Below are 16,025 nucleotides of genomic sequence, written 5' to 3'. Positions count from 1 at the left end.
TGATGATGATGACAATGATGATCATCATCTACACACACGACAAGCTTCCACCATTTCAGTTAACCAAGTCCACTCCTAAGGCTTTGGTCAGTCCAGTGGCTGTGTCTACAGTAAAAGACACCTGTCCAAGGTGTTGCACAGAAAAGACTGAATCCAAAACCAGATGGTTAGGAAGCAAGCATCTTAATCCCAACAGCCACCATGTGTGGTTATATTTCTTTTCCCTTTGTCAAGTTGACATTCTTTTAACGCACACTGAAATATGGACAGCCTAGAAGTCTCACAAACAATTTGTTCATATTAAGCACATTGTTTATCTAAATCTTGCATTTGTTTTGTTTTTCGAACCTTTCCCCCCCATCTCAAAATATACTTTAAAACAGAGAAGTGACCCATTTGTTGAGGGTTGGATTAAATAACCAGCAGTTTGGTTATTTAACTCTTATGATACCAGCTTGACTGAGACCAGCCCTGGTTCAACAACAAACTTCTAGTAAAGTGATCTAAATTAAAACCATCCATCAAAATTTCAAGCTAATCTATATTCCAAACATCAGCTGAATAAACCTTTCTACAATAGGCACAAGGCCAGCAATTTTGAGGGGCGGGGCAAGTCTTGATGCTTAACTGCTACTTTATTTTATTAACCCCGAAAGAATGAAAACAAAAGTCAACCTCAGCAGAATTTGAACTCAGAATGTAAAGACATGAAATGCCACAAAACATTTTGTCAAAATGCTTAAGAGTATTCATTCAGCATGCTAACAATTCTTTGAGTTCCCCACCTCAAACTCCTGCTTAATAATAAGAGCTCAATGTCAACATCTTTGTTGCCACCACTGTTGTGGTCATCATCATTTTAACATCCATTTTTGCCACGCTTGCATGAATCAGATGAAATTTGATGAGGCAGAGTTTCTACCGCTGAATTCTCTTCTTCTCACCAACCTGCACCTTTTTCCAAGAAAGATAATATCTCCTCAAGATCAGACATATTTTTCAAAGACGACTGGAAACAAACAACACAGCTAGCATGACGGTGATTCTCATTTAGAACCATCAAGAGATGTCAAGACAAAGGGACACACAGACACACACAGATAGATACTTATACATATATATGACAGGCTTCTTTTAGTTTCCATATACCGAATCCATTCACAAGTGTTTGGTCGTCCCAGAGCTACAAAAGAAGGTACTTGCCCAAGGTGCTACACAATTGGACTGAACTCAGGGCTAGATTGTTCAAAAGCAAGCTTCTTAACTATTCTTAACCACACAGCCACGCTAGTGCATACCTATCTCCCTTATTCCCCCAATCTGTCTATACTTTCTGGAGTTGGGGGCCACATTAAAAGCACCCAATACACTTTGTAAAATGGTTGGCATTAGGAAGGACATCCAGTTGTAGAAACCATGAAACCTGGTGTGGATCCTGGCTTTGCCAGCTCTTGTCAAGTCACATCCAACCCATGCCAGTATGGAAAACAGATGTTAAATGACAAAGATGATGCATTTTTATATATAATATATCTGTACATCCATGTGCATACATGCTCACTTGAACACAGGCATGCATGTATACATACATTATACATGTGTGTGTGTGTGTGTGTGTGTGTGTGTGTGTGTGGTGTGTGTGTGGCAAATTGTTAAATGAATAACCAAATAAAAAACAACAAAAAAACAGAAAATATCATTTTACAGTTGGACTCAACTGAAAGAAACCCGATTCTAAGACATTTAGGTCAAATTCTTCCTATACACCCCACTAAAGTGGTAGTGCCGAATATACAGCAAAAGGTTTAGAGTTCATTGGCTTACCTGACACTTAGGAATTATTCTGAGAGTGAAAAATAGAAACCACCTCCATTTTAGTGAAAGACGATCAATATGGGGGTGGGGGACACAAGACTTCCCATGATTCAAAGTATTTGTCAGTGAAACCAACTCCCCCACCCCTAACAGGAAAAAAGAAAATCAATGAAATATCTTTTATCTTCTGTCTTTCACTTGTTTCAGTCATTAGACTGTGGCCATGCTGGGGCACCACCTTGAAGAATTTTAGTCAAACGAATCAACTCCAGTATTTATTTCTTTTATTTCTATTTATTTGCTTCAGTTGTTTGACTGTGGCCATGCTGGAGCACTGCCTTTCAGTCAAAGAAATTGACCCAAGGAATTATTCTTTGTAAGCTTGGTATTTACTCTATTGGTTTATTTTTGCCAAACTGCTAAGTTACGAGGATATAAACATACTAATATCAGTTGTCAAACGATAGTGGGGGGACAAACACAGACACAAAGACACACAAATATATACGATGGGCTTCTTTCAGTTTCCATCTACTAAATCCAATCACAAGGCTTTGGTAGGTCCAAGGCTATAGTAGAAGACACTTGCCCAAGGTGCCATGCAGTGGGACTGAAACCAGAACCATGTGGTTGGGAAGCAAGCTTTTTACCACACAGCCACGCCTGCACCCTTATTTATGTAAGCACCATTCGATGCCAGTGCCGGTGGCACATAAAATTCACCATTCAAACATGATCAATGCCACTGCCACATGACTGGTCCCCATGTTGGTGGCACATAAAAAGCAGCCACTACACTCTTAGAGTGGTTGGCATTATGAAAGGCATCCAGCAGTAGAAACCTTGCCAGATCAGACTGGTGCCTGGTGCAGCCTCCCAGCTTCCCAGTCCTCAGTCAAAACATCCAACCCACATCAGCATGGAAAGCGGATGTTAAACGATGATGATGATTTATATTTCTTTTCTAAACTATATATATAATCAAAATAAGCAACAAGTATATCTGAGGTAGAGTGGTACAATCGTTTCATGCTACTTCATTTTATTACACACTGTAAGTATTACATCAGTGTTTAATAAAATGAAGTAGCATGAAACGATTGTACCACTCTACCTCAGATATACTTGTTGCTTATTTTGATTATAATCACCCCATTGATTTATATGGATAATACCATACAAAATTCTGGTGCCTTTGACTTAAGTACCATATTCATCTGAATCTAAATTTTGCTGAAATTTATATATATATATGACAGTCTTCTTTCAGTTTCCATCTACCGAATCCACTCACAAGACATTGGTTGACCCAATGCTATAGTAAAAGACACTTGCCCAAGGTGACATGCAGTGGGACTGAACCTGGAACCATGTGGTTGGGAAGCAAGCCTCTTACCACGCAACCATATCCACATCTATATAAACAATTTATTGATTCTTTTACTGGTAACAGTCATTAGACTGTGGCCATGCTGGGGCACTGCTTTGAAAGGTTAAACTTAAGCAGATTGCAGTACTTATTCTGCTGGTGTTTTTTTTGCTGAATTACTAAGTTACAGGGACGTAAACAAACCAACACTGGTTGTCAGATGCTTGGAAGACAAACACAAACACACACAACGTATGTACATAAATGAGGGAGCTTCTTTTTCTCTGTCTTGCAAGCTACTCAGTGACCTCACTAGTGCTGGTGCCACATAAAAAGCACCAAGTCCACTCTGTAGGGTGGTCTCTGTTAGGAAAGGCATCCAGCTGCAGAAACCATATCAAAGAATGCACCGGAGCACGACACAGTCCTGTGGCTTTTCAGATTCTGTCAAACCATCCAAGCCATGCCAACAGGGAAAATGGGTGTTAATTGACAATGATGATGATGATACTGGTACCCAATGAAAATGTGCCGATTCCAACCGTGTGCGTTAACCAAGATGCCTCGCAACAGGACTGAACCTGAAACCACATGGCTGGGAAGCAAACTTGATCATCATGTGTCCATGCCAGAACTTAGATATTTAAGAGTTAAATATATACTCATGGAAAAATATGGAATGAGAGAGAGTGGGGGGGGGGGGGAGTGTGAGAGAATAAAATGGTGGTTTTAAATTTTGGGCACAAAGCCAGCAATTTCAAGGAGGAGATAAGTTGATTACATCGACCCCCAAATACTTATTTTATTGACCCTGAAACGATGAAAGGTAAAGTCGACCTCGGTGGCATTTGAACTCAGAATGTAAAGATGGATGAAATACCTATTTCTTTACTACCCACAAGGGGCTAAACACTTAGGGGACAAACAAGGACAGACAAACGGATTAAGTCGATTACATCGACCCCAGTGCGTAACTGGTACTTATTTAATCGACCTCGAAAGGATGAAAGGCAAAGTTGACCTCGGTAGAATTTGAACTCAGAACATAGCAGCAGATGAAATACCTATTTCTTTACTACCCACAAGGGGCTAAACACAGAGAGGACAAACAAGGACAAACAAACGGATTAAGTCGATTATATCGACCCCAGTGCGTAACTGGTACTTAATTTATCGACCCTGAAAGGATGAAAGGCAAAGTTGACCTCGGCGGAATTTGAACTGAGAACGTAACGGCAGACGAAATACAGCTACGCATTTCCCCCGGTGTGCTGATGTTTCTGCCAGCTTGCCGCCTTAGCAGGATAATTAAATAACAAGTACCAACTAAAATACATTCAAATGAGTCACGTGACCAGGTAAAATAAGGAGAATGCAGTCAATAAAAATGGAGAGAAAGAATTTAAAGTGGAAATAAATGGCTAATAAGCATTTAGAAGTTAGAATTAACAAGAGAAACGAGTAAAGGAACGTTAAGTAGAGTCTACAGTAATACCATTTAAAGTATACATGCTAACAGTGGAATTATATTAATTTGCAGCAGCAACGGTACCATAAACTAGAACCAAATTAGAATAAGCTTTGAAGCAAGGAAGGAACTTAAGGGAAGCAAAAGCGTTTAATAAACAACAACAAAAGGTTTATAATGTATTTAACGAGAATCTTTAATTTACAAAAAAAAAAAAAAAAAATGTCAAAAATACACAAGGTATTAAAAGTAATTAATAAATAAAAAATAATTCAAAACAGAAATAATTACAAATAGTAATTATTGCTACATTACAGAACAACGCAAATGATAATAATGGTTTCAAATTTTGACAAGGGCTAGTAATTTGGGGAGGAAGGGTTAAGTCGATTACATCGACCCCAGTGTGCAACTGGTCCTTATTTTATCGACCCTTGAAGGAGGAAAAGCAAAGTTGACCTCGGCAGAATCATAAAGACAGATGAAATGCCACTAACCATTTTCCCAGACATGTTAAGGATTCTACTAGCTTGCTGCCTTAATAATGATAATAATCTCCTATTATAATAATGAGCATAGTGTTTTTATATATTTGTATATATATACTGTTTGGATGGTCTGACTGAGGTCTGGAAAGCCAGCAGTTGCACCAGGCTCCAATCTGATCTGGCAATGTTTCTACAGCTGGAGGCCCTTCCTAACACCAACCACACCGAGTGTGTAGTGGGTGCTTTTTACTTGCCGGGCCTGGCATCGATCACATTCGAATAGTGTTTTTTACGTGCCGCTAGTTCGGGAGCCAGTCAGGGGTTTCTGACATCAGCCACGTTCAGATGGTGCTTTTTACGTGCCACCAGCACGGGTGCCAGTCAGAAGCCTTTAACTGAAATCTAAAGCTATTTTACCTTTTACCTGTTTCAGTCATTAGACTGTGGCAATGCTGGAGCATCACCTGGAAGAATTTTTAGTTGAATGAATTGACCCCATTACTTTTTTTTAAGCCTGGTACTTATTCTATCAGTCACTTTTGCTGAACTGCTAAGTTACGGGGGTTGTAAACACACCAACACCAGTTGTCAAGTGGCGGGACAAACACAGACACAAAGGCACACACACACGACAGGCTTCTTTCAGTTTCTATCAACCAAACGCACTCCCAAGGCTTTGGTCGGTCTGAGGCTACACTTGCTCAAGTTGCCACGCAGTGGGACTGAACCCAGAATCATACAGTTGGGAACCAAATATTATTCTTTTTTCAGATTGAAATGGAGACAGATAATTCCTAATCCCTTCATGACTAGCAACACCGATATAAATAGAGAAAACATTTCAGTTTAAGAAAAAACACACACACATCCGCACGTGCATGCATACCAAAAGTAAAGCACCACCCTCAAGACATTCATTTATGTTAGCAAACATCTGAAGAGGAGTTTCAGTTCTTGATGCCCTAATCATCATCGTCATCGTTTAATGTCTGCCTTCTATGCTGGCATCAGATAGTAAAATGATTTAAATAACAGAGAATTTCCATATTAATAAGCTGAATCCATAATTGCGAATTGGATAAAGATATTTTGTTAAACTCATAGTTTGGGATTAAATGTAATGAAACTTGGGTTTTTAAATTGAGTTCTTTGTTTTAAGTGACATGACCATGTTCCTATGAATTTATCACTCCTAAAAATATATATTTAATTATTAGCAATCAGTCTTACATAGAGGCTTAATTTCCCTCTATGGTTCAAACGTTGTTGCTAGACTCATCCAAATGGACTGAGCTCTGAGTTCTCTGTAGGGTTGATTGCTAATAAATATAACCAGCACTCTGTCGGTTATGATGACAAGGGTTCCAGTTAACCTCATCAACGAAACAGCCTAGTTGTGAAATTAATATATAAGTGGTTGATCACTCCACAGACACGTGTACCCTTAACGTAGTTCTCATGGATATTCAGTGTGACACAGAATGTGACAAGGGTGGCCCTCTGAAATTACAGGTACAACTAATTTTTGCCAGTTGAGTGGATTTGAGCAACGGGAAATAATTTGCTTTGCTCAAAGAGGCAACACACTGCCAGGAATTGAACTGATGACCTTATGGCCATGAGCCAAACACCTTCACTAAGAAATACATTCACTTTATCCAACACCTGTACCGAGTACCCATTTGAAATATGGTCTTCCCAGTTCCATACCCGTGATACCATTGAACATTTATGAAAGCTTAGGATGTTTGTTAGTCATTAGAATATTTCAATAAATGAATTAGGATATTAAATAGATTAAACTTTAAATTAAATTTAGAAAATAAATATAACAAAAATGTGTGTTACCAAAAAAAAAAAGCCAAAATAAAATTGAACAAAAAAATATATTAACCCTTTTGTTACCATATTTCTGTTGAGATGCTCTGTGTTTTTCAATTAATTTTAAATGTAACAAAGAATTTAGTAAAATAACTTAGTTATCATTAAGCTTAGTGTTAGGAACATAAATCGTGTCTAAGGTTTGGTGGAAGATTTTAATTCAAAACTTAAGAAAATACGACATTTGTACTCAGAGCCAGAGCTGTTTCAGCTGGTTTGGTAACAAAAGAGTTAAGATAGCAATTACTTAAAGCTGAGATGAAAATTAATTAATTAAATAAATACACACTGATACACACAATGAAATAATAAAGAAATTTTATGATAGAAAAAATATAAACGGTCAATGAGACAAATGTTAGAAATAGTTAAAAATTAAAAGAAGGAATATTTCTTTTATGCATTTTCTTTTATGGATTAATAATCAGGATGTAAAGAAATGCCTTCAGTCTAGAATCTTTACCTGGACACGTTGTATTTCGGAGAGTCGTTCCTCCACTTGTTTGCGCAGGTCACATGGCACCTGCATTACAAAGTCGTGGTTTTCCACTAAGTACCACAAGAAATGTTTAGCAAGATTGGTGTCCATGTCGCTGGCATCAGGGCTGCACAATACACTTTGGTAGAACGTATCCACGGTCTGAAGAATAAAAAAATAAGGAAAAAAAACGCATAAAAATAAATAAACTAAAATAAAATAAACACAATCATCATTTAATGTCCACTTTCTCATTCTTATATGGTTCAGCTTATATTCAAACTGACTAGATCTGGCCTCTCACACCTACCTGACAAGGTCCTTCAAATCATAAACATTACTGAAATCTCAAGGCTACAAGATAATGCCAGATTAATTCAAAACAATGTGAATTAATAAGCATTACATTTGATAAAGTAATCAGAATGCTGAAGAGTTAAACTAATGTGTGTGTGTGTGTGTGTGTGTATATATATATATCATCATCATCATCGTCGTTGTCGTTTAACGTCTACTTTCCATGCTGGCATGTACTAGGCTTTCAAAGATGAAGTCCTGGGGTTGATTTGTTCAACTAAAGGCAATGCTCCAGCATGGCCACAGTCAAATGACTGAAACAAGTAAATGAATAAAAGAATGAAGGCCAAAAAAAAAAAAAAAAAAGAAGGTAACAGAATCTTACCAAATTCCGAAGATCTTCAGAGTTTTGTGCAAGTTGAAGCTCATTATTGTTATGGATTTTACTCAGAAATCGTAACAGCAAATGCAGCTTCCTGCGATTCGACGGTGGTATTAGTAACAGTGCCAACTGGACCGCTTGTTTCACTCTTTCTTCATCTGTCATCGACCACACGGCTGCTGGAAACACAATCATTCACATGGATTAGGAAGACCAAAAGAGGAATTTCTTTAACAAAGATACTCACACATCTCTATGGCACTCTCCAGCCTCTGCTTCTAGTCTTCACTCTCTACTTTCTCTTTCTCACTGCCCTCTTCCCAACAGCATCTCTGCTTCCTCAACACCCCCTCTCATCTTCCCCATCTGACTTAGTCCTATGATCCTGCCTTCCACACCTTTCCTTCAATGAGGCCCCCAGAATTCCTTTCTATTGATCCCTTCCAGCCCCCTTTCCATCACACCTATCCATACTTTCCCCTTATAGTATAAAATAACTTTGTCATTATTAAGCTTTTTACAACATAAAATGAATTTTTAATGGGAGATTTTAATTTAGATCACTTTGACTCTTTTGTTACCATATTTCTATTGAAATACACTGCTTTTGCTTTAATTCAGAAAATAAAGAAGAATTTCATGCAGATAATTTTGTTGCTATAAAGCAGGAGTTCAGACTATAAATTAATGCAAAATTCAGATGGAAGATTGTAATTTTGATCAATTTAATTTAGGAAATTTGTATCCAAGAACTAAGAGCATTTTCAGACAGGTTGGCATCAAAAGGGTGAAATATGAACAGTGAAATTCAGCAGAACAATGATTTTTTATGTCAAATGGTTCCTGCAGGAAATCAAAAGTAGCCCCTTGATTCGATTTGCTGGGAACTTTTGCCATACTGTGTAACTGTTACAGGTACATTAAAATAATTATTGTAAATATTAATTACAACATCAAAGACTACAAGAACTACCACATTGACTATGTTTAGGACAAATTTACAAAAGGACTAAAGTCTAAGTTAATGCTAATTAAAAAAACAGATCATGCTACTAACTAATTAATTAAAAACAACTGAAAAAAGTGCAAAAATTACGTACAAGAAAAAGCGTGGTTGATCTTCCGACCAAATTTATCCAAACCTTCAACAGGAGACAAATTTGGAATATTTGACGTACTGCAAGGTCGTGTTGAATGCAAACAGTCCTGAAATTCTTCCCCATGGTAGGCAGCTGATTGGGTAAGAGAGAAAGCCCGAAAAGCACGTCGTGTCTGGTAACGAATTTCACTTAATGAATTTGATTTTTCTTGATTCTCTCCATCTTTACTGTTCTGACTGGTTATATTCTGTGATTTTGATTTTCTGCTCAGACTAGATTTATTTTGAGGTTTGTTGGACAAAATATCTTTGTTCTTATATGTATCAAGGATGTTTAAAGTTTGATTGTCGACACACTTAAGGTGTTGTTCAGATTGCCATCTGGAAGGACTGCCTGATGTTGTCTTGAAACCATCCTGATATTCCAAGTTTGAAACAGACGGTAAACGTGAAAACATGGAACCACTAAAAGTGGCGCTGGTTTGATTTGGATAATAGTAGACATTAGTTATGGTTTTGTTTTCAGGTCCAAAAGCAGTTTCATATCTCAGGAGGGGGATGCTGCCTGTCGATTCACTTTTGATCTTATTTTCCGAAAGATTGCCTCCACCTAAAGAATGACCCCGCAGATGCGGAAATGATGAAGAACTCCAAGTAGAAAACAAGGTACACTGACAGTCGAGTTTATTGGAATGGTGGGACTTCTGGGAGTTGTCGGCAGCATTCGTCATATTCAATAACAAATTGTCGATGGAATCAAATGAAGTCATGCTATGAGCATTATGTTTAGCAGATAATGGTGATGAGTGACGAGCATATCTGGAGTCAGCCATGACTGAACAGAAAAGTATAAAAAGAAAAAAAAGAAACATGCAAAAAAAATGTCAAGAACATGCAATTAGGTTTGATGAAGGAAAACATCGCAGTAAGAAATTCAATTTGATAGAGCATATTCATTAAAAATATTGTCTGTTTACTCTGAGTTGTATCCAGTCATATCGTGATGATGATGTTGATAAAGATGATGAAGATGATGTTGATGATGATGATATTCATGACAACACTAAGGGTCATCCTCAACACTCTTTCAATCTCCACTGTTTCATGCTTGGATGCTCTTCCAGTCACCAGCCCTAAAATGTTTCCAAGCAAGGTACTACTTCCCCCAAACCAGTAGACTGGAAACAAAAACAGTTCCTTTTGTATGACTGCCACACTTGTTTGCAACTCTCATGCAATATTAAGACATGGAGACACTAATACAAACATGCAGCCATGCACTCTCTGTCCCCTACCCCCACACACACACAATGGATTTCTTTCAGTTTTCACCTAAATCTACTCACAAGGTTTTTTAATTGGCCTAAGGGGTAGCAGAAGACACTTGTCCAAAACCTCTGTGGTTGGGAACCAACTTCTTAACCACACAACAATGCTTGTGCTTATATATATTTAACATAAAGGGAATAATGGCCATAAACAAAGTCAAGGCTGTGTGGAATTTAGAGGACATTCATAAAGAGAAAGGTAGTCTTACAGCTGTTTCTGGGATAATTAGGGATATCCCTTCATCAGAGACAATATGAGAGAGTTAACTAGGGGGAACTCTCTCATATTGTCTCTGACGAAGGGATATCTCTAATATCCCAGAAACACCTGTAAGACAACCTTTTTATTTATAAATGTCCTGAAAAATTCCCCACAGCCTTGGCTTTGTTGTCTCAGTTTATTTAGCATATACATGCTCGCACGAGACCTGCTTTAGACTCTTCATTAGAATTATTATCAAACCAAGAGTGTAACTACGGTCCTCCTGTAGCACTTACATAGCCCTACCTGCCACCTTGGGTCTTCTGGATATCAATGGCCGTAAGGAAGTAGAACCTACTGTCAATCTAATCTTTTGCTCGTTTCTGTAATATTAGTACATGTGTGTGTAACACATAGTTATTACATGTGTATCGGAATCAAAATTGAACCAATCCTATGACTGGCACCCAGCAGTTGCCAGTGCTGCTGGACTGACATCTGTGCAGGTGGCAAGTAAAGAAACACCGTTTCGACCCTGTGCTTGAGGAGACCTATTGAGTCAAGTACATCAACATCAAAATCAATGGAAATTGTAGTTGTGATCCCTGTGCTGGTGGCACGTAAAAAGCACTGTCCGAACATGGCCGTTGCCAGCGCAGCCTTGACTGGCTTCCGTGCCGGTCGCATGTAAAAAGTACCAACCGATCGTGGCCGTTGCCAGTCTCACCTAGCACATAAAAAGCACCCACTACACTCACAAAGAGTGGTTGGCATAGGAAGGGCATCCAGCAGTAGAAACACTGCCAGATCAGACTGGAGCCTGGTGCAGCCTCCTGGCTTCCCAGACCCCGGTTGAACCGTCCAACCCATGCTAGCATGGAAAACGGATGTTAAACGATGATGATGATGATGTATGTATTCTTCTAATACTTTGGAATAAATAGACATACTAGAATGATCCCTTCGCATCAAAGACCAGTGATTGTCGTGCGCTGACAACGGGTAAATATCCAGAAACCCAAGTCCATGCGTATCACATCAGGTCGATGATGGGAAGAATGGCTTCCCTTTGCAAATACTGATAGGACACAGAAAGTGTGTCAATAACCAGCTGGAGAAGATGTTCTCCTGGGGCTACAAGCTACAGTAGCATCCACCCTTAGTGGTTAGCCACATTTAAGTGGCAAATATACTTCACATTGTGGTGCAGCCACAGTTTATACCTCATTGTGAGATTTATTATTTATATAAGTATGTATGTATATATATATATATATATTAGTGGTAGCATATTCTATTGTAAAATAACTCAAATAATGAATAAATAGATAAAAGAAAAGAAACAAAGAAAGGACATGCATTTTCTGCTGTATCGTAGGAAACTAAAATGAAGCCACAAAACAAGCGAACTGACATTGATCATGATGCCCTAAATTATATTTGAAAGCAATAGTTTATATTAAAAGATTCCCACATGTGAGCCTCATGCAACATGAATGGTAGCATATTTTACATTAAAACACAGATAAAAGTTCATTGTCATGCTTAAGACAGTGACTAATCAACCTACAACAGAAACATAATTTTACTAATTACGTTTCTAAATAGGGAAAAGAAAAATAAATTTTAAAAATAACAAAGCAGAATATAGTCAATAAGGGAAGTAACTCTGCAAAACACATTTCACTAAGAATTGGACGATAAAAACAATTTTATTGATTCATAAAGAAAACTCGCTGAAAAAATTAATTATCACTTAATTAAAAATATGGAGTTGATTATCTTTAATTTTTTGCAGGTCAGGTACGATTTTAATTTAACATTACAAATAAAACGCAATTCTTTCCTAAATTTGATGCAACAAAAAAAACTACCTTTTCATAGTATTTGCTTTCAGCTAGGTGGACTTGATCTCAGACAAATACCAACACTCATATTGGGTATAATTGTCCAGCTAGTCAGTTGCATCTTGGAACACAAAGCAGCAGAAAACAATCAACAATGTGTGTTGCGTTTATCTTTGTTTCTATTATGAAACTCATTTCTGTTGAAATACTTTGCTATAGTTTTAACTGATTTTTAAAAAAATGAAGAATTTAGTAAAATAACTGTTATTATTAAGATGGTATTTAGAACATCTTAACTGAAGATTTTAATTCAGATCACTTTAATCTCGTGACCATATTTCTGTTAAAACACTGTTTCATTTGATTTTGAAAATAATGAAGAATTTAGACACCACTTAGATGACAGTGATGCTTATTTACAACTGTCACAGAATATCAAAAACACAACACACATGACAAGCTTCTACCAAATCCATTCACAAGACTTTGGTTAGTGTAACAGATTGGAAGCACACATTTTGCTTTGGTGTAAAAGACAAGCTACAACAAATATTCTGCTCAATACCACAGATTTGCTTGTCAGTTGTTGACTGCAACCAGTTGAGCATGTCCCTTAGTGGCTGATGATATGTGCATCTCTGATCACGAGCAGAAGTAGTAGGGGAGCATCATAGCCATGTGTTGAGAGGGATTCTTTGGCGTTTCAATAATTCACCCCTGGAAACATGGGCGTTTTGTTCATCATCCCTAAACAAACCGCATTCAGGGACCATTCGAGTGGGATGGGTTACTTGACCTGAAGAAAATTCTAACTGGGCCCCACCTGCAAGGTCATGTGCTGCTTATTTCGATAAGCGATCACCATCCCATATGGTTGTGATGCATGTGCCTGATGTACCCTTATCAGACAAGTAGTCATAATGGGTATAATGGGCTTCATATATTTGTATTCCAGTATCACTTTGATGGCATGCACTGCTCTCTCACTCAATAATAATGATAATAATAATAATAATAATAATAATACTTTAAAATTTTTGCCCTGTGGACGGCTTGGGGGAAGGGATTAAGTCGATTACATTGACCCCAGTGTTTCACTGGTGCTTATTTTATCGATCCAAAAGGATGAAAGGCAAAGTCGACCTTGGTAGAATTTGAACTCAGAACGTAGCGATGAGTAAAATACTGCTAAGCATTCCATCCAGCATGCTAACGATTCTGCCAGCACACCACCTTGATAATAGAAATAAAAATAATAAAAGCAGTATAAAAATGTGAAAGCTTACCAAATACATTGGTGATAGTTTCATATAAGGAATGAGTTAGCAAAGGTTCAGTGAGGCCTTGGAAATATTCACTGACTGCACGGAAGACATCTTTCTCAAAACCTGGATATATAGCAAAGTTATCGTCCACTTTATTTGGCCCTGCAAAGGAAGAATTTATGAGAATACTTATTTATTGAATAATGAATATCAAATCAAATCAAATCAAACCAAATCAAAATAGATGAACATCAATGGAATTTGTATCCTTGTGGTACCAGTGCCGGTGGTACATAAGAAAACCATCCGAACGTAGCCAGTACCGCATCGACTGGCCTCCGTGCTGAGGGCACGTAACAAACACCATCCGAGCGTGGCCGTTTGCCAGCCTCGTCTGGCACCTGTGTCGGTGGCACATAAAAAACACCATCTGAGCGTGGCCGTCTGCCAGCCTCGTCTGGCACCTGTGTCGGTGGCACATAAAATCACCCACTACACTCTCAGAGTGGTTGGCGTTAGGAAGGGCATCCAGCTGTAGAAACACTGCCAGATCTGACTGGCCTGGTGCAGCCTTCGGGCTTGCCAGACCCAGTTGAACCGTCCAACCCATGCTAGCATGGAAAGCGGACGTTAAACGATGATGATGATGATGAATAATAAGAAATTGTTAATTATTTGTAAGAATTCATTAATTACATCATCATCATTTTAACATTCCCGTTCTCATCAGTTGGATGCTCTTCTGATAGACAACTGTCACTTATTTCCACAAACAGGGTTGGCCAGGTGCTACTGCGCAGTTGTAAGTTTGCTTCCCAACCATATGGTTTCCAGTTCAGTGCCATCGCATGACACATTGGGAAAGTGTGTTAAACTATAGCCCTGGGCCAACCAAAGCCTTGTGAGTGAATATGACAGATGGAAACTAAAAGAAGCACAGCATATATATATATATATATATATATATGAGGGGTTGTTGAAAAATTCTTGGTTTTAAGGGTATTGTGAAAGGCCCGGTTGGTGGCCCAACATTCCAAGTTCTTTTACAGGGCTTAGAAAAACTGAAGGACCACTGAATCTGAGTGTGGTGTTAGGAAGGGCATCCAGCCATAGAAAACCATGCCAAGTCAGACTGGAGTCTGGTGCAGCCTTCCAGTGTGCCAGCCCAGTCAAACTGTCCAACCCATGCCAGCATGGACAACGGATGTTAAATGAGGATGAATGGTATGTGTGTGTGTTACTGTCTCCTTGCCTTGACATTGCATGATTGTTGTGAATGTCACTCTCATGCAAGTAGTATCTTTTGTTTCACGTCTTCCAAGACACATGTGCCATATGGAAATATTACCTTACTTGGAAATAAGTGAAGGCTGGTTACAGGAAGGGCATCTGGCCATAGAAAATCTGCCCCAACAAATTCCTTGCAACCCATTTAAACCATGGATAAGTAGTCATTAAACCATGATGTTATATATACATATATATTAGTATGTAGGAATATGATGGGCTTCTTTCATCCCAACCCACTGAGGCAGGTTCAGACGAAAAAGTTTAAGCAACCAGTCTTTATCATGAAAATAACAAGCAATTTGTACAGCTAGATCACCACCATCATTTAATGCCCATTATCCATGCTGGTATGGGTTGGATGGTTTGACAGGAGCTGGCAAGGTTGGAGGGATGTTCGGGCTCAATATTTGTTTTGGCATGGTTTCTATGACTGGATGCCCTTCCTAATGCCAACCACTTTACAGAGTGTAGTGGGTGCTTTGACACAGCACTGGCATGGGTGTGTTTTACATGACACCTGCACCTACAAGCCCACAAGATTAGGGATGCTCAGCTGGAGAGGGTTGTTTGTTCCTTCTCGAGCCATGCCTGGCTCATAAGGGTCGGTTTCCTGGTTTCCTTGACGTATAGGTTCCCCACCTGGACGGGATGCTAGACGCAGGAGGAAAGAGTGAGAGAAAGTTGTGGTGAAAGAGTCAGCAGAAGTTCGCCATCACCTTCTGCTGGAGCCGCGTTGAGTTTAGGTGTTTCGCTCATAAACACACACATCACCCAGTCTGAGATTCGAACCCGCGATCCCTCGACCGCGAGTCCGCT

General features: G+C 38.7%; 1 protein-coding gene across 5 annotated transcripts in view; it reads right to left on the bottom strand.

The window, feature by feature from the left end:
- LOC115214929 (DEP domain-containing protein 1B) overlaps positions 1–16,025 on the bottom strand; it is a 52,435-nt gene that overhangs the window by 5,646 nt on the left and 30,764 nt on the right. Inside the window, exons 7-10 of one of the 5 annotated variants that reach the window (XM_029784005.2) lie at positions 13,941–14,081; positions 9,279–10,112; positions 8,182–8,357; positions 7,485–7,661 (exon numbers count right to left, since the gene is read on the bottom strand). In XM_029784005.2, the coding sequence (XP_029639865.1) occupies positions 7,485–7,661; positions 8,182–8,357; positions 9,279–10,112; positions 13,941–14,081 (1,328 nt within the window). The remainder of the gene's footprint in view (positions 1–7,484; positions 7,662–8,181; positions 8,358–9,278; positions 10,113–13,940; positions 14,082–16,025) is intronic. The other 4 variants (XM_029784006.2, XM_029784007.2, XM_029784008.2 and 1 more) reach the window with 4 other exon arrangements.

Source organism: Octopus sinensis, linkage group LG8 (assembly GCF_006345805.1).
Source record: "Octopus sinensis linkage group LG8, ASM634580v1, whole genome shotgun sequence".
In the NCBI taxonomy this organism is placed as follows: domain Eukaryota; kingdom Metazoa; phylum Mollusca; class Cephalopoda; order Octopoda; family Octopodidae; genus Octopus; species Octopus sinensis.
The sequence above is the reverse complement of the archived record's forward strand: the minus strand, read 5'-3'. Positions and strand labels throughout refer to the sequence as shown.